Raw genomic sequence first — 25312 nt, 5'->3', positions numbered from 1 at the left:
ATTTTATATTCATATATTTCAAACAGAGAGGAGGAGGGCTCCAAATTCAAAGTAAATTTATTATTGAAGTATGTATACATCCCAGTATGCTACCTTGAGATTAATTTTCTTGCAAACACTTACAGGAAAATAAAGAAATACAACAGAATTTGTGAAAAACTATATGTAAACAAAGACTGACAAGCATGCAAAAGGCATGGCCTGTATGGTGAAGGTCTTTGCTAACCAATGTTGCTTACTTGTGGTAGTGCTCCATGTAAATGGGAGTGGAGGGCTTTGCTTTTGATGGAACAGGGATGCATCCACCATTCTCTGTAGCTGTTTCTGTTCTTAGACTTTGGCATTTTCAGACCAGGCTGTGATGCAACCAATTAAGATGCTCTCCACTGTGCGTCAATAGAGGTTTGTCAAAGTTTTTTGTGATGGCAAGTAGGCAACCTTATAGATACTGGATCATTTGATTTGTGTTATTATATAAATTTTGATGTAGTGACTTCAAAAATGAATCATTAATTGGATAGTTAAGAAAATGTGTATTATTATTGAATTAGAAAGGAAGTCTGAGCTCCTTCAGCCTTTGACTAAGGGTGTAGGTAACTCAGGAATGATTGCAAATGTGAAATACTCTATGTTAAATCAATTCTCAGTCACTTAGTTGTGGAAAAAAACAGCAAAATGTGAACCAGTTTCTCAAGTTTATAATCTAAACATCAGGAGATAACTTGAAAGCCTGTTATAGACACCATCATTAGGAAAATAGAAAGTCATCCTAGTGGTGCTGCCACTGCTGCTAAAGTAGTGTTGTATCATTATTAGTGAAAAAATTAACTTGATTGTATGTATATTGTCATTTATTTCAGTGAAAATAGTAATAGTGCTCTTAAGTTACTTAGATAACTTGGAAAATAACTGCCAACACCTGCACTTACAAATACAAAAGTTAAAATCAGAAAGTTACTGTCAATGACACTTCCCATGACTCTGAACGTGATTGAGAATAAACCATTGGATGGCAATTAGTTGGATTTGAAATTCCCTTGCCTTTATTAATAGGACAAAACTGGACAATTTTATAGCTATGGAGGCCAACAACGGGTGCTAGTGTCCTTTTTAAACATGTCTTTTGAGATCACAGGACCCTGTTAGACATTAAGAGCTTAAAGTACCACAGTTTTAAACTATCAGCGAGTTGCTCATTGGCAGAGTAACTGAAGGAGGTGTGCAGAACCTTCCCACCCCTGGTATTCAATTGACAGAAAACAAGGTGTGTGACTGTTGGTACTGTGTTTCGTATCTTGGCCCCTCAGTAACACTGTCTCATTTAGCTTATTTGGAGAGGTATAATATGATTAGGAATAATCAGCATGGCTTTGTCCGGGGCAGGTCATGCCTTATGAGCTAATTGAATTTTTTGAGGATATGACTAAGCACATTGATGAAGGAAGAGCAGTAGATGTAGTGTATATGGATTTCAGCAAGTACTCCATGCAAGGCTTATTGAGAAAGTAAGGAGGCATAGGATCCAAGGGGACATTGCTTTGTGGATCGAGAACTGGATTGCCCACAGAAGACAAAGAGTAGTTGTAGATGGATCATATTCTGCATGGAGGTTGGTCACCAGTGGAGTGCCTCAGGGATCTGTTCTGGGACCCTTACTCTTCATGATTTTTATAGATGACCTGGATGAGGAAGTGGAAGGATGGGTTAGTAAGTTTGCTATTGACACTAAGGTTGGAGGTGTTGTGGATAGTATGGAGGGCTGTCAGAGGTTACAGCGGGACATTGATAGGATGTAAAACTGGGCTGAGAAGTAGCAGATGGACTTCAACCCAGATAAGTGTGATGTGGTTCATTTTGGTAGGTCAAATATGATGGCAGAATACAGTATTAATGGTAAGACTCTTGGCATTCGGGGTTAGGATCAGAGGGATCTTGGGGTCCGAGTCCATAGGAATTTCAAAGCAGCTGCACAGGTTGACTCTGTGGTTAAGAAGGTGTATGGTGTATTGGCCTTCATCAATTGTGAAATTGAATTTAGGAGCTGAGAGGTAATGTTGCAGCTATATAGGACCCTGCTCAGACCCCACTTGAAGTACTATGCTCAGTTTTGGTCACCTCACTACAGGAAGGATGTAGAAGCCATAGAAAGGGTGCAGAGGAGATTATCAAGGATGTTGCCTGGATTGGGGAGCATGTCTTATGAGGATAGGTTGAGTGAACTCGGCCTTTTCTCCTTGGACCAACGGAGGATGAGAGGTAATCTGATACAGGGATATAAGATGTTGAGAGGCATTGATTGTTGGATAGTCAGAGGCTTTTTCCCAGGGCTGAAATGGTTGCCACAAGAGGACACAGGTTTGGTACTGGGGAGAAGGTACAGAGGAGATGTCAGGGGTAAGTTGTTTAATCAGAGTGGTGAGTGCGTGGAATGGGCTGCTGGCAAAGGTGGTTGAGGCAGATACGATAGGGTCTTTTAAGAGACTTTTGGATAGGTACGTACATAGAGCTTAGTAAAATAGAGGGCTATAGGTGAGGCTAGTAATTTCTAGGGTAGGGACATGTTCTGCACAACTTTGTGGGCCGAAGTGCCTGTATTGTGCTGTAGGTTTTCCATGTTTCTAGGTTTTCTACATTTCTATGTATTCATGTATAGTTGAATGACAATTAAACTTGAAATGAATAATTCTTCAGAAGCTGAACCTTCTCCCTGTTATAGGCATAAAAGCTGATGATTCAGAAACTGAGCTGCCACCTTTTACCCATATAACTGGGAGAAGGTTCAGAATTCCTGATCAAAGGGAAAAGTCTAAACTTCTGCTCAACTCATCATTGATTCTGAGATAATTGCATTATGCCATTGGGATTTTTCATGGAATCAACTGGGAATATTTAGTCTTCCCATATTTCCCAGCCTTAATATTGGTAACTTGGCCAGTGAAACCTGGAAAAAGGTTAGCAGTTGTACACATTTCAGTTAGAGGAAACAATTGTGGAAAAGTTCAAGTTTAATAGGCATTCACCCATACTCATGCAAACAGCTGAAGAACACATTGTTCATCTGGAGCCAAGGTGCAAAACACAGTAGATACAGTCACACAATAATATTACCTCACCAGAAGACCACAGTCTGTGGATCAGAAATAATATCTCTACTCCACTGATGATCAACACTGGCATGCCTCAAAGATGTGTGCTTTGCCCACTGCTTTACTGTTTCTACACCCATGAATGTGTGATTAAGCACAACTCAAATGCCATCTATAAATCTGTGGCGACACAACTATTGTTGGCAGAATTTCAGATTGGGATGAGAAGGCAAACAGGAGAGTGATACACCAGCTGGTTGATTGGTGTTGCAGTAAAAACCTTGCACTCAAATCAGTAAGGCCAAAGAATTGATTGTGGACTTCAGAAAGGGTAAGACAAGAGAACACACAGCACATTGAAGGATCAGAATTGGAAAGGGTGAGCATTTTCAAGTTCCTGCGTGTTAACATCTCTGCAGATCTATCCTGGGCCCAGCATATCGATGCAGTTACAAACAAGGCATGACAGCAGCTATATTTCATTAGGAGTTTGAGGAAATTTGATATGTCAGCAAAGACACATGCAAATTTCTACAGATGTACTGTGAACTCAGTTAGCTCCATCATAGGTGCTTGCTTCCCCAGCAACCAGGACATCTTCAAGGAGCAAACAAGCAGCATCCATCATTAAGGACCCCCATCACCCAGTATGTATGCAGTAATCTTTCAATCCTTTTAATTATTTACCTCATCTTTCAAAATCCTTTAACGGCTCTATATTTGAGGCCCTCTATGGGATCATTTAGCTGAGCCTGTCTTAGTTATTCCCATCTTTCTTGTCTTCCCTTTATTTCAGCTACTGTGCATCATGTGAATTTGAATTAAATGTTTCAGGGGATGTACTATATCTTAATCTATATCTGTGAATTTCACTTCAAATTCAGCAATCAACTTGGCTTTGGGGCTTCAAAGGTTCAGAATCCTTTGCAGTGATCTTTATGATTAACTTTTTTTTCCAAACTATTTAAAAAGATTTACAGGAAGTCTATGACAAGTAGAATGAAGAGCCGTTGACATTTATTCACTCCTGATAGCAAAATCCAGGCTATGTTGTTGTTTGAATCACCTTGTATGAAATGGAAGTGAAAATTTTAACCAGCTTATGCTGTATAATGAGTTATTTATGAGATGTGCTTTCAAAGATAAATGTTGCTAGCTTTGTTAGTTCTTATCTGTTGTTAATTTAAATATTTTTCAAAAGAAATCCAGCACAACGAAAATTTCTTCGACCCCATCAAGTTTTAGTCAGGTTGAGATGCTCATCTGTTAACTAGTAATGTACTTACTGGATTTCAAATATTTCCCCATAGGAAGAAGACAGAATACCTCTGCCATTTCTTTTCCTTTTTGGTTAAAGAATTTATGACTGACGGTCATAGTAGCTTGTGCAATTCTCTCACTTGGGCTCATGTGCAAACTTGCCTCGTTAGCTAACTCTGTTAACAGCCATGTGACTCAGTGGTAAGAAGGCCACCTTCCATAAGAAACACACATCTAGGGTCAATATGATTTGGGATTCAACCATGACATTGATTGTAGTACATGCTGTGTAAATTCTGCTTACACACTATATTCGGTCACCAAGAAATGATAGATTGAACACTACCATAAAATTATGAAGGAAGTATATTTACCAATTTTCAACTTTATTGAATAGTTAACAGGGAAAGAAAGAGCAAAGGGCCCATTAGAATTCAAACAGTCCAATATGCACGTAAACATTGGAGCTAATTTCTGCAGTAGTTGGTTGTAACATTTTACTCATGTGCTGAACCAATGGTCTGCATGGAGGTGCCTGACACAGCCAGAACTTACCTTGAAGACCATCTTGAATGAACTGCCTCTCTCAGGAGTATTGGCCCTTCCTCCTTGGAGCCATTCATCTGCACAAAGTACTTCTTTCAATGGGGACTCTCCTTTGAAAGGCATTCTGTGGCATCTTCCCTTGTGCACCGCTCCGCAGCTCCCCCCCACCCCCAAAACCCAAACCAGATTACTGTCCTTAAGAAATCTGCTCCTAACTGGCACTCTCAAATGTATCATGCATCTCACTGGGCAGAAAGTTATAACACATACCAAGACAACCCTGGAAGGCTGACACAACATTCCTAAGTTGGACAACATGGCTCCGTATCTTTAGCTGAAGCCAAAAAACAGTTTCTAACAGGACACTCTGCTAAAATAAAAATACCTTACAGCGTAGCAGTAGAAATCTTAACCATGGTATTAGCATGTTAGGGAATAGATGGGATGGAAGAAACTTTACAATGAAGAAATGCAGCAAAACTTTACAATGGAACCAATTAATTTATTCATCTTCCAATTTTCTAAACTTATGGTGTCTGTTGATGTTAGAATTAATGTAATAACTAACCATAGGTTTTCTGCCTCCTTAGTAGGTGTATCCTAAACTATTAAGCATAATTTACTATAACATCTAGAGCCAAATCAGTGTACTGTGCTGAATAGCACAACTTTTTTGTTAGTTAAACTTTTGCTTTTTCTTGGCAGCAAAATTTGTAAAATTCTATATTGGTTTTTCTTATAATAGGCCTTAACAATGCACTTGGTGAATTTAGATTTGATGCAGTTTGTTTTTCATGTCAATAATTGCAGCGTATTTACAATTTATGTACATCTGTTCATTATAAACTAGATTCAGCATTTGGGAACAGATTATTAATCAAGTTATTGATTTTTTTATAGCTAATTGATGACTGGATTAAAGGCTGCACAGAACTTGGAATCCCCATCAGTTCAGACTTCAGTCTCATTAGCATCTTAGGTGATCCCTATGAGATTCGCCAATGGAACACAGATGGTTTACCACGAGATAACATTTCTACAGAGAATGGCATTCTTGTGAACCGGGGTCACCGATGGCCCTTGATGATTGATCCACAGGATCAGGTTAGAATACATAAGCTGTACCATAAGTAGCATAAGACACATTTTTCATGGAGTTCGCATGACTTTTACGGTGGCAACACTTTGAAAAAGCTATTTTTGGAATGAACTAGTAATTAAAATCTTAACTTAATTTCGTTGCATTGCATCAACATTTGAAAAGATATGTTGGTTTGCAATTAGAAGTACCTTGCAAGTAAGGAAAGTTTTTTTCTGCACTACTAGTGATAACATTATTTTCAGCATATTGTATAATCATTTTTTTCAATAAAATATATAGAAAACTAGAGTGTTATTTTAAAATCGTAGCACTAAATCCTATAAAACAATTAAGCTCATTTGCTAACTCGGTTAATTCAGCAAAATGAGAAATGCCTCTGTCCTTGCCAGTGAAATGAATAATGTTGTTGAATTTGCTTTGGGTGCAGTCACAGATAGGTTCTGAAGGCAGATTTCCTGTCATAACTTCTCAGAAACTGCATGTAGCTGGCTCTCCCTGTTGGATTCAGACTACTACTTTAGTGGGAAAAAAGACTGAGAACACACAGTGGAAATGGAAGATTTAACAAAAGAATCAAGTTGTCATGTCATTTGGGATCTACCATTTCAGAATCAGTCAGAATCTGATTTATGATGTAAAATTTCTTATTCTAAGTAGCAATTCAGTGCAAAGACATAGAAGTCTATAAATTATAAAAAAAATACATGAATAGTACAGTAAAGGAATATTCAGGGAGTGTTCATGGACTTACGGAGCTTTCAGAAATCTGATGGTGGAGAGGAAGAAATTGCTTGTAAGTCATTAAGTGTGGGTCCTCAAGCTCCTCAGTCTTCTGCCTGATGGTATAAATGAGAAACCAGCATGTCCTGAACGGTGAAGGTCCTTAATGATAGGTACCCCTTTCTTGAGACACCGGATTTTGAAGATTTTGACTGTAGGGAGGGTTGTGCCTTTGATGGAGTTGGTTCTGTCTACAGCCCTCTGCAGCTTCCTATGATTCAATGCATTGGAGCCTCCATTCCAGGTTGTGTAGCAACTTGCCAGGATGGTCTCTGGCATACATTTTTAGCATTTACAAATAGATAGTGACATATCAAATCCCTCAAACTCCTAAGTAGTTTAAAATTACAGAAATAATTTTAAAGGGCTTACAATTTCAGTATCACATTTTTAGATACATTTATTTATGTTTTTAGAAAAAAGACGTAAGATAAAACATGACTCAAAGGAAAAGAGCTTGGCATTGAAGGTATTTTGCATTGGGTCACATGCATTGTAGAACATTGTCACATAAAGTCTTTATACAACAAATCTGTTAGTACATGACGCTGTCACTTACCCCGTGACCGGGTTAAAGAACCAGCAGAAATGGAAAACAGTTTGGAGTCTGGTATTACTAGTAACTAATAGTGTTTATTAGTAAACTATGCAATACAGCACTATAGAATGCAAATATATGAAACAGGTTAGCAATAATATATAGATATTTATACAAAAGTGTGGAAATAGGAACCAAAACCAGGCTCTTTCAAACCTAGGGGTAAATGGATAGTCTTACGATGGTGAAGAGTTCAGTTCAGCTCAGTGGAGGTAGTTGGTTGAGTAACGTTGGAGAGAGAGAGAGAGGCTGAGAGGTGATGCCATTGCCGTTGTTCTTCCCGTTGTCTCCCAACGTCCTGTTGTGGTCATCGACTATGACCATAATACATATGACCATTCTTCAGTGGTGGAACTATCACATAGTTCCCCACCAGTCGCACCTTTTCACACTGTGAGCCACTGACTGATTCCCCGAATCGATCCTCCAAAACTCCACCTTCACGAGGGTGCACAAAACTCGTTCAGTGTCCCATGGTGTGTCTGTCTGTGTCCCAGCGGACTTGCTTTTTATCACCATATGCTAGACACTGGCTGTCCATCAGTCAGCTCTGCCCTGCTCTTTCTGCAGGAATCTTAACAAACAGGCAAAGTGTCCTTGAAGAAAGGTAAACAATCAGCAGAGGAACCATAACATTAAATCTTGTCTCTCTCTCTCATTAGCAGCACAGTTCATAGGGTCAATTTTGGACCCCGTTTCAAACTCGGTTTGCCCATCACAACCCATTGTTGTTTTTAAGGCACTAAACAATTCTAGACTATTATTGGTGAAATAAAGTAGTTCACTTCTCTCACATTAACAAAAGCTTTCTTGGTCCACCATTGAAAATGTTTTGGAGACAGTATTTAGATCATTTTATACCTTTTCATTGCTTACTCTGAAAAGTATATACTTCCCAAGAATGAAGCTTTGTAATTTGATGGATCTCCTGTTTGAGGTGAAATTGTGTAGACAGAGCCTGCTTTCTGCTGAGTTTCAAAAAATGAGAGGTATTTCAGTAAATTTCAGAATATTTGATGAGAGAAAGGCATAGTGCTTTGGGAGAGGAGAAACATATTCTAAGGCAGAAGAGATTGTGCAATAAGAAGGAAATAAGATTTGAGAGAGGTTTAGATATGAACTCACTATCATCTTCCATGAGTTCTGTTCTATTGTTTGTCAATGATTCCCTGGGATCTAACTAATGATAATTGACATTCTGAGTAGTTGACTCATATAATGACAAGACTGCCCAACAATCTGTTGTTACAGCTAATGGTTGTGTGTCATCTTCTGTATGAAAGCAGATCTGTGTTGGTGAATTTCTTGCAAAAAGTCTGCATCACGATGAAAATCTCATCCACTATTGGGGGTGGTAGGGAAAAAATGGCACGTTTGTTACTGCTTAAAAACTCATATATTATGAATACTTTTGAAAAGGGGGTAGGAATTCCATACATCATTATTTCTTGGCCATATTAAAAGCCAATTAGTTTCTATATCCTTTTAGAATTTTCTGTTCTTTCCTTGTTTGACAGGATACATTTCCCACTATCTGGAAGTAGATTGTAAACAAAGTGACTTTGATAGAAAGCTGTATTTTTTTTTATTTAACATACATATTCATCGGTTTATTTTTTTCAGATAAGAGTATGTAAGAAAATGTAGTCTTCCGCTGACTTTCTGTTCCTCTTTCAAAAAGCAATTTAGCTGTTGCTTTTGGCAATTCGCTAACTCTCATGTTGAGCCAGATCTTACAGAGCATCTGATTAATGCACGGATGCCAACAATTGATTCCAGCTTGGTGTGAATAAAAATTGGTCAGCCACAAAATACACTGAGATAGCAAACATATGGATATTATTAAGCTCCAAGCTGAAATTCTAAAACTTATGCCAACTGGGCTTTGGTGCAGCTTAATTTTTTTAGTTCCCTTCCTCTTTACAGAAGTTCAGGTATTGAAAAATCGTAAAATTGAAGTCAGAATAAAAATATGCTATTATGAAATTTATGTAGAAAAATACACAAATAAATATACAGAATTAAATTAATTTACCAAGGACAATAACTGCAAGCTGCTGGTACTTGTACACTGACATTTTGGGGAATAATGTTACAATTTTTTTCAGTTAATTAAGACCATAACCAATTTTCTTCTGCCAACAAGGTCTGTGAACTGAACACCCACCGGGACAATACCGTGAGAGAGCAACCTCCCATCGTAATGCAGCTTCACATAAAATATGAGATTTGTTGGGGGAGCAGGGAGCTTACAGCACAGAAAATTGTGATAAGGATGCTTTTTTAGGAACGTAACCCTGCATTGTAATAACAACACACACAAAATGCTGGCCATAGTATCTTTCCTTTCAGTTAGTCCTGACAAAGGGTCTTGGCCTGAAACGTCGACAGCACTTCTCCCTACAGATGCTGCTTGGCCTGCTATGTTTTACCAGCATTTGTTTGAATTTCCAGCATCTGCAGATTTCCTCGTGCCTGCATTGTAATGCAGGGTTACAATGTAGTTTCAAAATTCAATGGTGAACAAATGCTGTAAATTGACGTAGCAATGTTTATATGTACATGTGTACATGATATTGTTGATAATTGATTTTAAATTGTTCACAGGCAAATCGCTGGATAAGGAATATGGAGGCTAAGAATGGCTTGAAGATAATTAAACTGACAGACTCTGGACTCTTGCGCACATTAGAAAATGCTATTCGGCTTGGCATGCCTATACTTTTGGAAGAGGTAACTGTATTCTGTCATACTCATTTTTCCTTTCACTCAAATAAGCAGCGCAACAGGCAGGACATTATTGAACAGTAACACAAACAACAACACGCATTGAAAAACACTTGTAAAAATGGTCATTACACATCCAGCATTAATACTTAACAACAACACAAAATGCTGGAGGAATTCAGCAGATCAGGCAGCATCTATAGAGAGGGATAAACAGTTGATGGTTCATGTTGGGACCCTTCATTAAGACAGGGAAGGAAGGGGCAGAAGCCAGAATAAGAAGCTGGAGGGAAGGGGAAGAATACAAGGTGACAGGTGATGGGTGAAACCAGGTGAAAAGGGGGATACAATAAGAATCTGGGAGATGATAGGTGGAAGAGATAAAAGGCTAAATAAGGAATCTAGTAGGAGAAGAGAATGGATCATAGAATAAAAGGGAGGAGGACGGGATCCAGAGTGAGGTGGTGGGCAGGTTAGGAATTTAAGGAATTTAAGGCATTAATTCTTACTTTCCAAACAAGGTAATTATTTAAATGCTGTCACTTAATACCGTGATCCAAATAAAAACCAACATAGCTCTCTCCCCGGGAAAACATATACTATTGGATTTCAAACTGTTTATTAAAAGTGAAGAATTTCTTGTCTCAGGAAAACAGAGATAAATATTATCTCCTATTAGATTGACTTCTGACTGCTTTGAAAACCTAACATCATAGCTTCGATGTGCAACAGAGTTGGCTGCAAGCAGTATGTATATCTTGGGTAGCTTGACCTAAGGCCCAGTGCATAGCATGTCTTAATGGCTGGCCACCAGACAATTTATGGTTTGTAAAGTCCCTTAAACATGTTTTAAAAAGAGTTTTAAAAATACTCATTATTATATATTCTTATATATATATAAAATGTATAATTCACTGGCACAAGTTAATTAAAACAATGAAAACGATATTTTTTTCCTAACGAAGCAGTTGTCTGGCTTAGTTAAACATTTAATTACTAGTTTAATTAGTTTCCCATAACACACCAGGCTGAAGGACCAGTTCCAGTGATATATTCTTCTATGTTCTATGTCTTTCTTGTGAATGATGATGATATTTATATAAATTTAACCACTGTAGGTGTGCCATTTATAGCATGTGTATAACTGAAGAGCTAATTCAATTCATTATAGAATGCATCCAGACTCAGTGCCAATGAGTCCAGGAACAGAGCAGAGGCCACTTGAGCTGGTATCAGGCTATAAGCCTGATCTGTCCCATGGTTCAATCTCTACCCTTTCAAAAAGTGTGTTATCTTGTCAACCTCTAGCTGTGCCACAGGAAATCCCCAACAATCTCCCCAACAAAATGTTATTTCTGAAGGTTATGTATTTGATTTTACATTATAAATTGTATGTTTACAAACACATATTCACATATACAATGTGTGTCAAGAAATGCAAAGCTGTATCCATTAATGAACAAAGTCAGAAAATTAAAAGATCTGCATGTTCAAAGGTTCAAAGGTCGAATTTATTGTCAGAGAAATGTAATGCAATATACATCCTGAAATGCATTTTCTTCGTAAACATCCACAAAAGCAGAGAAGTGCCCCAAAGAATGAACTTCAGTTAAATGGAAGAACACCAAATTCCCCGCCCAGTTCCCCCCTCCCGTGCATAAGCGGCAGCAAGCAACAACTCCCCCCTCCTCCCACCAGCAAAAAAAGGCGCATTGGTACCATCACTGAGCCTAAGCATGTACTAAGCAATAGCAAAGACACAGACCAGTTACCCCAAAGGCTTTGCGTTTCATTGAACACTTCATAAACCACAGGTTCTCTCTCTCCCTGGCATGGAAAAGGGAGGTGTCCTCTATTTTCACAGCGGGCAGGAGACATAACAAAAACCTGTTGGTTTACGATGTTAGAAGTCCATTCTGTCACTTTTTTCGAGCTCTGTGTCTGAAAATCACAAAGACCTCGGGTCTTTGGGCCCACAGCGAAAGATTTTCCAGCCTCCCCGATGACACATGAGCCTCCCGCTCAGACACTGACCAGCCTGTCTGCAGAGCCCTGAGGTCTTAGGCTTCCAAACATGATCGAGGTTCTCAGGCCAAACCCTTGGCATATCGAATAACGGCCAGTCGTAGAACTCTTAAGAATGAGTCCCATTCCCACAAAGAACTGAAGCATGTGTGTAACTCCAGGTCAGGGTCTTCAAAAGAACCCTGAAAGGGAAAAATATAGATAGTAAAGGTGGAAATAGAGCTGTTTTCCAAATACTAAACACACATGTAACATGGCTGGCAAATAATGTACTCACACAAAATTCTAGAGAACAGAAGCAGGGCCTTTAGCCACCATATCCATGCTGACCTTCAAGTTCTCTCCATAATAATCCTATTTACTGGCATTTAGTCTTGCAGCATGTTATATCTTGGTGATTCAAGTACTCATCCAAATGTTTTTAAATGTAGTAGGAATATTCACATCGAGGCTTTTTCCTCTGAGCTTGGGTGAAACTAGAACAAAAGGTCATAGGTTAAGGGTGATACATGGATGATAAGGTTATAGAAGGTTATGGTCCAGGTGAGGGCATCATTGATGATGGCAGAAGGGAAACCATGATCCTTAAAGAAAGAGGACATTTGAGATGTCCTAGAAAAGAAAGCTTCATCCTGGGAGCAGATGCAGCGGAGACGGAGGAACTGGGAATAGGGAATAACATTTTTGCATTTGGCAGGGTGGGAAGAGGTATAGTCGAGGTAGTTATGAGAGTCAGTGGGTTTATAGATGTCAGTGGACAGTCTGTCTCCAGATATGGAGACCGAGAGATCAAGAAAGGGGAGAGAAGTGTCCAAGATGGACCAAGTGAATTTGACGGCTGGGTGGAAGTTAGAGGCAAAGTTGATGAAATTGACGAGATCAGCATGAAGCTCTGACAGCAGGAAGCAGCACCAATGTAGTCATCAATGTAGCAAAGGAAAAGTTGGGGAGCAGTACCAGTATAGATTTGAAGCATAGACTGTTCCAAATAACCAATGAAGAGGCAGGCATAGCTGGGGCCCATATGAGTGCCTTGGTCTGAAGAAAGTGGGAAGAGCCAAAAGAGAAGTTAGTAAGTGTGAGTACCAGTTCCGCCAACCGGAGGAGTGTGGTGGTATTGGGGAACTGGTGAGGTCTATTGTCAAGAAAGTAGCAGAGGGCTTTGAGGCCTTCTTGATGGGGAATGGAAGTGTATAAGGATTGGAATCGAAAGTGAAAATGAAGTGGTCGGGACTGGGGAACTGGAAGTTATTGAAGAGGTGGAGGGCATGGGATGTATTCTGGATGTAGGTAGGGAGGGACTGAACTATGGGTGACAAAATGGAGTCCAGGTAGGCAGATACAAGTTTGGTGAGGCAGGAGCAGGCCAAAACTATGGGTCTACCAGGTCAGTCAGGCTTGTGGATCTTGGGAAGGAGGTAAAACCGAGCAGTGCGGGGTGTGGGAATTATGAGTTTTTTGGCTGAAGATGGAAGGTCTCCGGAGTTGGTAAGGGTGGTGAAGGTATGGGAGACAATGGCTTGATGTTTTTTGGTGGGGTGCTGTTCCAGGGGTAAGTAAGAGGAGGTGTCGGAGAGCTGCCGTTTGGCCTCAGTGAAGTTTGTTCACCAGACTACTACGGTACCACCTTTGTCTGCGGGTTTGATGGTGAGGTTAGGATTAGTGTGGAGAGAGTGGAGGGCAGTGCGTTCAGAGGGAGTGAGGTTGGAACAGGGGAGAGGAGTGGTGAAGTTGAGACGGTTGATGTCTCGGCGACAGTTGGAGATGAAAAGATCGAGTGCAGGTAAAAGGCCTGGTGGGGGTGTCCAGGAGGAGGAGGAGGAGGAGGGTTGAAGATGGGAGAAGGGGTCATTAATAGGGGGAGGAGAATCCTTGTTAAAGTAGTAGACTCGAGACGTAGACAGCGGAAAAAGAATTCAGCGTCATGGCGGGCATGGAATTCACTAAGGTGTGGACGGAGGGGGACAAAAGTGAGGCCCTCGCTAAGGGCAGAATATTCTGCATCAGAGAGGGGAAGTTCAGAGAGGATGGTGAAGACACGGCAAGGGTTGGGGCTGGGGTCAGAGGAGGGTATAGAGTGGGCGGTCTCAGGAGGGAGAGGGGGGTTGGGATGTTCAGGGAGAGCGGGCTGAGGAAATCCTTATACACTTCCATTCCCCATCAAGAAAGCCTCAAAGCCCTCTGCTACTTTCTTGACAATAGACCTCACCAGTTCCCCAACACACCACACTCCTCTGGTTGGCGGAACTGGTACTCACACTTAAAAATTTCTCTTTTGGCTCTTACCACTTTCTTCAGACCAAGGGTGAAGCTATGGGCGCTCCCATGGGCCCCAGCTATGTCTGCCTCTTCCTTGGTTATGTGGAACAATCTCCGAATCTATACTGGTACTGCTCCCCAACTTTTCCCTTGCTACATTGACACTGCATCCTGCTGTCAGTGCTTCATGCTGATCTCGTCAATTTCATCAACTTTGCCTTTAACTTCCACCCAGCCCTCAAATTCACTTGGTCCATCTTGGACGTTTCTCTTCCCTTTCTCGATCTCTCGGTCTCCATATCTGGAGACAGACTGTCCACTGACATCTTCTATAAACCCACTGACTCTCAGAACTACCTCGACTATACCTCTTCCCACCCTGCCAAATGCAAAATTGTTATTCCCTATTCCCAGTTCCTCCGTTTCCGCCGCATCTGCTCCCAGGATGAGGCTTTCCATTCTAGGACATCTCAAATGTCCTCTTTCTTTAAAAATCATGGTTTCCTTTCTGCCGTCATCAATGATGTCCTCACCCCCATCTCCTCCATTTCCCGCACTTTGGCCCTCATCCCGTCCTCCCGTCATCACAGCAGGGACCAAGTTCCCCTTCTCCTCACCTACCACCCCAACAGCCTCCGGATCCAGCATATTATCCTTCGCAATTTTCGCCACCTTGAACAGGACCCCACCACTAAGCACATCTTTCCTTCTCTACCCCTCTCTGCTTTTCACAGGGATCGTTCCCTCCATGACTGCCTGGTCCACACGTCCCTCCCCACAGATCTCCAACCTGGCACTTATCCCTGCAAGCGTAAGTGCTACACCTGTCCCTACACCTCCTCTCTTACCACCATTCAGGGCCCCAAACAGTCCTTCTAGGTGAGGCAACACTTCACTTGTGAGTCTGTTGGGGTAATCTATTGCATCCAATTCTCCCGGTGCAGCCTCCTCTAAATTGGCGAGACCTGACGCAGATTGGGGGACTGCTTCGTTGAGCACCTCCGCTCCATCTGCCACAACAGACAGGATCTCCCGGTTGCCACTCACTTCAACTCTGCTTCACATTCCCATTCAGATATGTCCATATATGGCCTCCTCTACCGCTATAATGAGGCCAAACTCAGGTTGGAGAAGCAACACCTCATATATCATCTGGGTAGTCTCCTGCCCCTTGGCATGAACATTGAATTCTCCAACTTCTGGTAATTCTCTCCCTCTGCCTTCCCCCATCCCAGTTTCACTCTGCCTCCTCCTCTAGCTGCCTATCACCTCTCTCATGATTCTGCCTTCCTCTACTACACATAGTGCTTTCCCTTTACATTCTTTCTTTATCTTTTCTGCCTGTCCCCTCCCTGCTTCCCCTCTTCTTCCCCTAATCTTTCCTCTTACTGGTTTTTCACCTGGCACCTACCAGCTTTCTCCTTCCCACCCTCCCCCACCTTCTTTATAAGGCCCTTTGCCCCCTCCCTTTTCAGTCCTGATGAAGGGTCTCAGCCTGAAACATTGACTGCTCATTTCCACAGAAGCTGCCTGACCTGCTAAGTTCATCCAGCATGTTGTGCGTGTTGCTTTGACCACAGCATCTGCAATATGCTTTGTGTTTTGTTGTCATTTTTGTTGCTTGATTTTGCTTTAAAGAAGGTGATGACTTTCAAGCAGCTGCCAGAGCTGTTGAGCAATTTTTGTGATTCAAGTTTGCTCCAAGATTGGCATTTTGCATGTGAGGTGGCTTTCCAAAAGTCATAACACGAGCGACATCTTGTCATTTTTGTTGCTTGATTTTGCTTTGAAGAAGGTGATGACTTTTAAGCCACTGCCAGAACTGTTGAGCGTCCTTTCGTGATTCATATTTGGTCTATGATTGCCACTTTGCATATGAGGTTGCTTTCCAAAGGTCATACCAAGACCTCTTGTACACTCCTGGTCACTAGTCCTGAATGCCACCAATCTAGCTCTCAGCAGATTGCTGAACTCTTGTAGGGCTTCTGGTTGGGAAAGATTGAACTATTTTGTGGAAACACACTTGTCTACAACTTTCTTCATAAAGTCTGTGACAAATGTGGCATATTCATTCAGATCCTCTGTTGAGCCCTTGAACATGGTCCAGTCCACCAACTCAAAGCAATCTGATTCTCACTCTTCTGCCACCCATGACCATCTCTTTGTTGTCCTTTCCTCTGGTGCTCTGCTCTTCAGCCTCATCCTGTAAGGACAGCTCTTGATTGTCTCCTAAAGCCCAACAAATTTCCCCTTCCCATTAGAATCGTCCTCTTATCATCTTCCACTCAGTCATTAGCTCCATCTGTAACCTGACGTAAACTGTGCCCTTACTTACCTGATCTAGATCAAGCAGGCCCTTGGCATCACAGATCCTGTAGCTTGAGTGGTAATAAGTGGTAATGCATTGCAATACATTAAAGAAGCTGTGCCACTGAAACCCCTTGAAGTTGGTAAAGCCCTGCCCATATCTAAGCTGACAATAAAATCTATTATTTTTAGTCATCTCTAAATGCCTATGACATTCAGACATTAGAAACTGTTAAAGTAGAAAAATAAGTAATTAATTATTTCTAAAATAAAGTAGTTGATGAGGTACACACAAACGTGTATTTAGTAGCATTAAACTGAAATAAAAATAAAAGCTGACTTCTAGTTTTTCTTCTAAATTTTTTTTCCTGACAATCCCCTTTCAATTAATGGAGCTATGAATCCTCTCCTGGATTTTGACTCTGCAAGGGACCCTGGAGACATTTTCCCAGCAGAATGCTGGAAAATCCCAGCATGTTCTGACCACTACTGGGTTCAGTGTGGAGGAACTAGCTGATCTGGCTTTGCAAGCCTGAATCGAACTTCTTATGAGTTACACCTTTGGATATTAGCTGGTATCTATCATTAGATTATAACAGCTATCATTTATTTGTTTGGTAACTCAATGTTTCGTTTTTATATTGCAGCTGAAAGAAAGTTTGGACCCAGCCTTGGAACCTATTCTTCTAAATCAAACGTTTATGTCAGGTGGTAGGCTACTTATGCGTTTGGGAGATACTGACATTGAATATGACAAAAACTTCAAATTTTACATGACAACTAAAATGTCCAATCCACACTATCTACCAGAGGTAAATGAAAATTTTTTCTTTGCTATGGGCAGTGACCTCTGCTGGGCAACGATTAAGCATATAGTTAAAGGTGATGATTTTCAGTATTGTTTTAAGCATTTATAGGCTTTTGTTTATTATTTGAGCTAATCTTCTCAGGTGAACAAAATGATGACTTAAGCAAGTAAAGATACTTGCTGAATCTATACATGAATCATGTATTTATTCTACATAATTATCTTTCAGACATTATTGTGTTTCATAACTTAAAAGAAATGATACTGGAACAACAATTTTAAGAAATAATGGAAATGAAATCTGTCATTATATATTTAACATGTTTATCCTTTTTATTGTTTCAGGTATGTATAAAGGTGACCATCATCAACTTCACTGTGACCAAATCTGGTTTAGAAGATCAGCTACTGAGGTATGATTCCTTGCTTTTTATGATGTAATACTTTTCCATTATTAAAACATTCTCTGAATTTATTTTCTATCATGTAGACTAGTGATTTTATGGTTTCCACAATGCATGAGAACAAAAAATGATTATTAGAAGTTGAACAACGAAAGTGCAATTGTGTACAGTTACTTGGAGTTGTTTGCCTAATTAAGTGTGAACTAATTCAGTCATACTGTTATACAAAGTTCAGATATGCAATTATTGATGTACTATAATTGATGTGCTTGCAGCCAATCATGTCCTTTGTAAACAAAAATTTGACCAAAAATCCAGGTAGTGTTAGAGACGGTGTTAGTATGGCTTATGCCAAAAAAAAAATACTGAAGTAGGATATCCCTCAATTTTGTGCCATTCTCAACTTTTCATTCTATATCAATAAGGATATTTACCTTTAAAGATATAATGCCCAAAGGAGCAGAATTAGGCTGTTTGGCCTATTGAGGCTGTCCTGCCATTCGATTGTGGCTAATTTATTTTCCCTCTTAACTCCATTCTCCTATCTTCTCCCCATACCTTTGACATCCTTATTAACCAAGAATCTATCATCCTCCATTTTAAATATACTCAATGATTTGCCTTCCACAAACATATGTGTCAATGAATCCCACAGATTCATCACTCTCTGGCTAAAGAAATTCCTCCCCAACTCTTTTCCCTTTGGTGTAAGACTCTCCCGATGTTGGAAACAGCCTCTCCATGTTCACTCTATCTAGGTCTTTCAATACATTTCTATGAGATCCCCCCTCATTATTCTAATCTCCAATGAGTGCTGAACCAGAGCCATCAAACACTCATAGATTAACCCTTTCATTCCTGGGATCATTCTCTTTAAACCTCCTTTGAAACAATGGGGTAATATACATAATGCTGCAACAGAGGAGAAATTCTGCTGCTATGTTCATACAATGAAGGTGTATAAATCTTTGTTAGAGAGAAAGGTCCTCTGTTTCCAGAATGGCCAGAAACAAGCAGGTCCATTATAATGATCTCCTCCAAAGTTGAGAGTCTCTGATTACTGGAGAAATGCTAAAAAAAACATTGTGATCTCAGGATCTGCAGAATGGTAGAAATCACAAAAATGCATTGTTTCTAGAGGATTGAGTCCTTTAAATGGAAGGGCATTCATTAATAAATAAAAACACAATTTAAGTATATTTATCAGAAATTCATTCTTTCATTTCATGTGGAAATTCAGGGGCTTTATGTGCCTTCTGTGCTCACTGACATAATTATTGATGTGATGAGTTGATATTACCAGTTGTATTGTTGAGATAGTCACTTGGTTTACATTGGAGACTTTGGTTTTGCACTCTTCCCTGTATTTTGTCCCTGTATAAGTACTATGTACCTCTTCTGGCCATTGTCCAACTTCCCTTTCAGTTCGGAGATGCAGCTCCAGATATTGAACATGGATATTGGTTCCATTGGTGGCTTTTTCTTTCCTGTTGCTGCTCTAATACTTGTATTCAAGCTCCACCTCATACTCATACTCTCATTCTCTGAATCTCCGTTGTTCTCTTCCTCCACAGCACCTGCTGTCTTTGAAAGGCAAAATTAGAACAGATAAAGCATACAATGGTTATGTCTTTGCATTTGCTTGAGTTAACCATCTTTCATGCCATCTTGGACTGCTGCAGGCAAGAACCTAAGGGTTCTTACAAATCAAAATCTTACATGGATTTCATTTTATCTTTGCTCGGTTGCTATAGTTGGAATGTGCACTTATGTGATTCACCAGGAAGCAGATGGCAATCCTTATTCTCAGGATCCACCTCTCTGATTGCCAGATGCTGAAAATAGCTGACTGCGTGAGGATTATATAATCCCCAAGAGATGGCATTCACAATGAGGAAATTCCTCATGTGATTCATAGTCGGGTGCATATTGTGGTTTTGCAGAATGTCAGGGGAGATCCTGAAGAAGTTGTTGGATGGATCGTGGGACATGCTAGAAAATCCCAGAGCTTAAAGTATAAACTCTTTGTTCCCTGAATTCAAGGCTAATGAAGTAATTTCTTCCCCGGTTGCCTCTGATGCAGCAGTGACTGACAAAAGCTTCCTCTAGTAATGAAGTGCAAATAGTGGAGTCACAACTGAGCTAGCCATGGAATTAGTTTCCATCATAATTTTTAGCACCATCTGTGAACTGTAAAAGGTGTTCAAACAGACTAGTGTTAAGCTACCAAGACAGCGTAATGTTTGTTTAAAGTTTTGAAAAAGCAGCAAACAATCGCAGTGTGCTGCTCATTCTACTGAGACTGATCCATGTCATCTGCACTAGTTTCCTCCAATTTTGAGACAGTGTATAATCGGATCATGTTGTTAGTTGGTGACAACCTGGTGCTGAGATTAACATCAAGTGTACCAGCTTGATTAGCATAGAGACCCATTCCACTTGGCACATTTCCAAATGGAAATAATCTCAGGCAGTATCTACTCCAGTTAAAATCAAAGCTGAACTGTGAAACACTCAATTAAAGGCACTATGCTATCCAATTCCATAGATCTGCTCATTTACGCTGTGCTATCATACTGAAGGTGCTGTGTGGAAAATCTCTTCATGAATTTTCCAATTGATAAAGTCATTAATAAACTCTTCTGAATTCTCAAAAATTTCATTAAACACCTGAGGCATATCATTTCCTTAGGCTTTTTCTCTGCATTGCCTGAGACTACAGGAGTATTTCATTGAAAATCCAGCCTATAAAATTTGGCTCTGCAATATCCATTGCTTGGTGCTTTGAATACCAAATTGATTTTAATGAAGCAACTAACAGGCAAGACATATTCCTGGCATTGGCTACACTAGTCTTGCATTGCTTAGTTCATGTGCAATTGATACTGTTTGGACGTGAGCAGAGCATGACGTCAGTCAATTTGCAATACTGATTCAAACCTTCATTGCCAAATTACACCATCAGTACTCTAGTTAACACTGTCAATTTCAACAACATGAGACATAAGTTCACTTCAAGTTGTTCCCATTGGTGTGATTTTAAAACTTTAACTATATTTTCTTCAGAATTTATTCATTTTTAGGCCATAGGTATTGTTGATAAGACCCATTTGTAGTTACCCTTGATATATTGCAAGTGAGTCACTTGTTTTTTTTTGTTGAAGTTACTTCCATAGTGCTCCAGGGTGAGGGATATTAGGATTGAGAGACCATAGACAGTACAGATTGGTGATAATACTTCTCCTTGTTGACAATCCTTAGCAATGGAAAGGATGAGTTGACACACTTTAAGGATATGTGCTTAGCGCACTGTGCTACTCTCTCTATATTCACAAATATGGCAAATTGCAGCTTAAACACCATCTATAAATTTGCAGATGACACCACTATTGTTGGTAAATCATCAGATGGCATTGAGTAAGATAGATGGGTCATTTGAATGGTGTTGTAACAACAATTTCTGACTTAACATTAGCAAGACCAAGGAATTAATTGTGGACTTTAGGAGGGGAAAGTTGGGAAAATGTGCACCATTCATCATTGCAGGTCATCAATGGAAAGGGTGAGCAGTTTCAAGTTCCTGGGTGTCAACATCTTAGAGGATCTATCCTGGGCCCAACACAATGATGTGATCTCAAAAAAGGCACAACAGAAACCACCTCATTAGAAGTTTGAGGATGTTTGTTATGTTTCTAAACACTTTTGAAAGTTTCTATAGATGTACAGTGGAAAGAATTCTGACTGATTGTATCAAAGCCTGCTACAGTGGCTCCAGTGCACAAGATCACAAGAGACTTCAAAAGGTTGTGGACTCAGTCAGTTCCATCACAACATAAACACTCACCACTATCAATAATATCTTTAAGAAGCATCGCTAAGAACCCTTACCATCTGGGAATCCCTTCTTTTCATTACTACAGTCTTAAGGTGCCAGTAGGACACCATGGTAGTGGAATGGTTAGTGCAACACTATTATCGTTTGGGGCATTCTGGAGTTTGAAGTTCAATTCTGGCATTGTCTGTAAGGAGTTTGTACTGGTTGGGTTTCCTTTGACTGCTCCAGTTTCCTCCCAGATTCCAAAGATGTACCGGTTAGTAGGTTAATTGTCATTGTAAATTGTACTTTGATTAGGCTGGTGTTAAATTGGTAGGTTGTTGGGTGGCACGGCTCAGTGGGCCAGAAGGGACTTTTCTGTGCTGTATCTCCAGACAAATAAATAAACAAATAAACCATCAAGCTGGAGCAACAAGAGCCTGAAGACCCATACACAATGATTTAGAAACAGCTTCCCTCTGTGATCAGATTTCTAAACAGTCCATTCAAACATGCACACTATCTTATTATTGTTTTTTTTGCAGTGTTTATGTTTTATAGTTTATAGTATTTTCCTGTTTTTGCACATTCTGCTGCTGCAAAACAACAACTTTCACATCGAATGTGCCAGTGATAACAAACCTGATTCCAATTTAAACCCAGTAGCAATAAAGTATTGGCAATATACACCCAAGTCAGTATTGTGCTTGACTTGGAGTGGGGACTTGTAGGTGCAGGGTGTTCTCATGCTCCTGCAGCCCTTGTTCTTTTTGGTGGTAGATATTGTGGTTTTTGGAAAATACTATGGGTGTGGTTACTGTTTTCTATCATTGTTGCCAGATCCTACAAGATGAATGCAGACTCTATAATTAATGGTTCATTTCAAGTCTCTGCACAAGACAGTTACACCCACATTACAGCATCCACAGGCTGAGTGACCTATACTTCACATAAATGAAACTGAGATATCAGTCATCATTTTCTATGATTATTGACCTAAGACTTGGTAACAGCCACTTTTATAATAGCAAGCATTGTTACCATATGAAAGAAGATGGTGGCTTATTTTTGCCATTTAGCTTCAACTGCTTACAATCCATGTCTTGCAAAAGTGAAAATTTGTATAAGTATGTGCGGACAGTCTGTCTCAGTGGTGTGCCTGATTGGTGTGCAAACTGCAGATCAACCAGACACATCACTTACACAGTGCCATAGCAGTTAGTGTGATGTTACTACAATCAGGGCGTTAGAGTTTAAAGTTCAATTCTGACATGATTTGTAAGGAGTTTTATGAATTTCGTGTGGAATGCATGGGTTTTCTCCAGACACTCTGGTTTCATAGCACAGTCCAAAGACCTACTGGTTAGTAGGTTAATTGTCCATGATTAGACTAGGGTTAAATCAGGGATTGCTGGGTAGGTCAGCTGGAAGGGCCTATTCTATACTGAATCTCAATTAATAAATAAACAAAAGATATGGATGAAGGCCAGGGAGGCAATCAGCACCCACTGGAAGGATACACAAACTACGGATGATAAACACAACAAATTCTGCAGATGTTGGATGTCAGAATAATATACACAAAATACTGGAGGAACTCAGCAGATCTGGCAGCATCTATGGAAAGGAATAAACAGTAAACATTTTGGACCGAGATCCTTCACCAGGATACATGTACAGCCCACAGATGCTGTTCAACTGCATTCCATTAGCAGTTAGTTTTCTTTTTCCCCACTGGAAGTTCTGCAAAGATCTTCACAGGCATGTCTCTGTCTTTTATTTAGGTGACCCTTTATTAGGAGACCACTCAGCTGAACATCTACGCTCTGCCCGCCAAAATAGTGGAATCCCACCTCCCATTCCCATTCTGATATGTCTATCCATGGCTTCCTGTACTGTTGCGATAAGGCCACACTTAGGTTGGACGAACAACACTTTATGTTCCATCTGGGTAGCTTCCAACCTGATGTCATGAGCATCGATTTCTTGAACTTCTGGTGATGCCCCCCTCCTTCACCATTCTCCATTCCCTTTTTCCTCTCTCACCTTATGTCCTTGCCTGCCCACTGCCTCCCTCTGGTGCTTCTCCTTGCACCTCTTGTAGCATTCTTGATCTCCAGACTTGAATGCCTCTGATCTGGCTCTCAGCAGATTCTGAATTTCATTGTTCATCCAGGGCTTCTGATTGGGGAAAACCCTGAATGATTTTTTGGGGACGCACTCATCCAAAGCTGTTTTAATAAAGTCTGTAATGACCCTGGTGTAGTCATTTAGGTCGACAGATGAGTTCTTGAACACGGCCTAGTCCACTGACTCAAGGTAATCCTGTAACTGTTTCTCTGCATCCACAACCACCTCTTAGTTCTCTTGATCTCTTGCTTTTTAGGCTCTGTCTGTATACAGGTTGGAGGAATGCAGCCAAATGACCTATCTTCTGGTTACTATAATTATGATCCACATGGCACTGGGAGTAAACCAAAGATTATAATCTTAGAGGTTTTTAATTTTCCATCTATCGCCCTAAGTACATGCTGCAAGACCTCATCTGTTTTCTTGCCCCTTTTCTACATAATGACATCTGCCACTTTCACACTTCAGAACACCCTGCAGCCGAGATGTGAAGAAAATGTGAACAAAAATTGTTGGTAGATAACTCTTAAATATTATTCATTGTTTCTTGGGAACAGCATCATTTTTCTATGTAAACGTGACAAGTAATCATCATTTCACACTCTTTGTAATAAACAGCTTATAATAAATTTGGCCCTATTTGATATGATTGACTTCTTATAGCCTGCCAAGTAACTTACACTAAAACCAGACTGCTCTGTGTTAAACCCTGAGACAGATTCTTGACTTGAAATGTCAACCAACACTGCCAGATGCTGTTAACCCATTGTATTCTTCCAAAAGTTAACTTTTTTTGTTGCTTTGTATGACCTGTCATTATATGATTCTACTGGTGTCCCCTTTTATAGTGATGTTGTAAGAATTGAGAAACCTGAACTTGAAGAGCAGAGGAATCAGTTAATTGTTCAAATCAACTCTGATAAAAATCAGTTGAAAGCTATTGAAGATAGAATCCTGAAGATGCTTTTTACTTCAGAAGGTAACATTCTGGATAATGAAGAATTAATAAGCACGCTTCAGGAGTCAAAGGTAATTTATTTTATGAAATATGTTTTATCAATGCAAAGAGCACTATTATTGAATTTTGAAGTATTAATTTGCCTCCTACTGAAAAATCTTTGAGTATCTTCTTATAACTTAAGGTTCTGATTTGAAAAAGGTTTGGAAATTTTGCTAAATTAATGAAATTCCAGATTTGTTTTACTAATAGCTTCATGAGTTTCATATTTAATCATGCAATTAATTTTCTCAGTGGGAGTACACATCGTCATTCCCAACATGCCTATTATTTTTATATACACCCTCATTACTTAATTTTCTTTGCTAAATGGAGTTTTTTCACATTGATTTGTGCTCAATGTTGTGTTTCACAAGGCTAAACAAATTGATGGCAGGACTAATTTCCCTTAATTTTACGAGTTTCCCTCAAAGCCTAGAGATGTGTGAACAGCTGGTTAATTTATTAA

At 39.9% G+C, this 25312-nt stretch overlaps 1 protein-coding gene across 1 annotated transcript in view; it reads left to right on the top strand.

Annotated features, from left to right (window-relative positions):
- Positions 1 to 25312, top strand: part of dnah6 (dynein, axonemal, heavy chain 6) — a 351317-nt gene that overhangs the window by 238697 nt on the left and 87308 nt on the right. Inside the window, exons 55-59 of the mRNA XM_059974878.1 lie at positions 5793 to 5996; positions 9980 to 10105; positions 17338 to 17502; positions 17844 to 17911; positions 24695 to 24875. Of these exons, the coding sequence (XP_059830861.1) occupies positions 5793 to 5996; positions 9980 to 10105; positions 17338 to 17502; positions 17844 to 17911; positions 24695 to 24875 (744 nt within the window). The remainder of the gene's footprint in view (positions 1 to 5792; positions 5997 to 9979; positions 10106 to 17337; positions 17503 to 17843; positions 17912 to 24694; positions 24876 to 25312) is intronic.

Source organism: Hypanus sabinus, chromosome 7 (genome assembly GCF_030144855.1).
Source record: "Hypanus sabinus isolate sHypSab1 chromosome 7, sHypSab1.hap1, whole genome shotgun sequence".
NCBI classification, from domain to species: domain Eukaryota; kingdom Metazoa; phylum Chordata; class Chondrichthyes; order Myliobatiformes; family Dasyatidae; genus Hypanus; species Hypanus sabinus.
The sequence above is the reverse complement of the archived record's forward strand: the minus strand, read 5'-3'. Positions and strand labels throughout refer to the sequence as shown.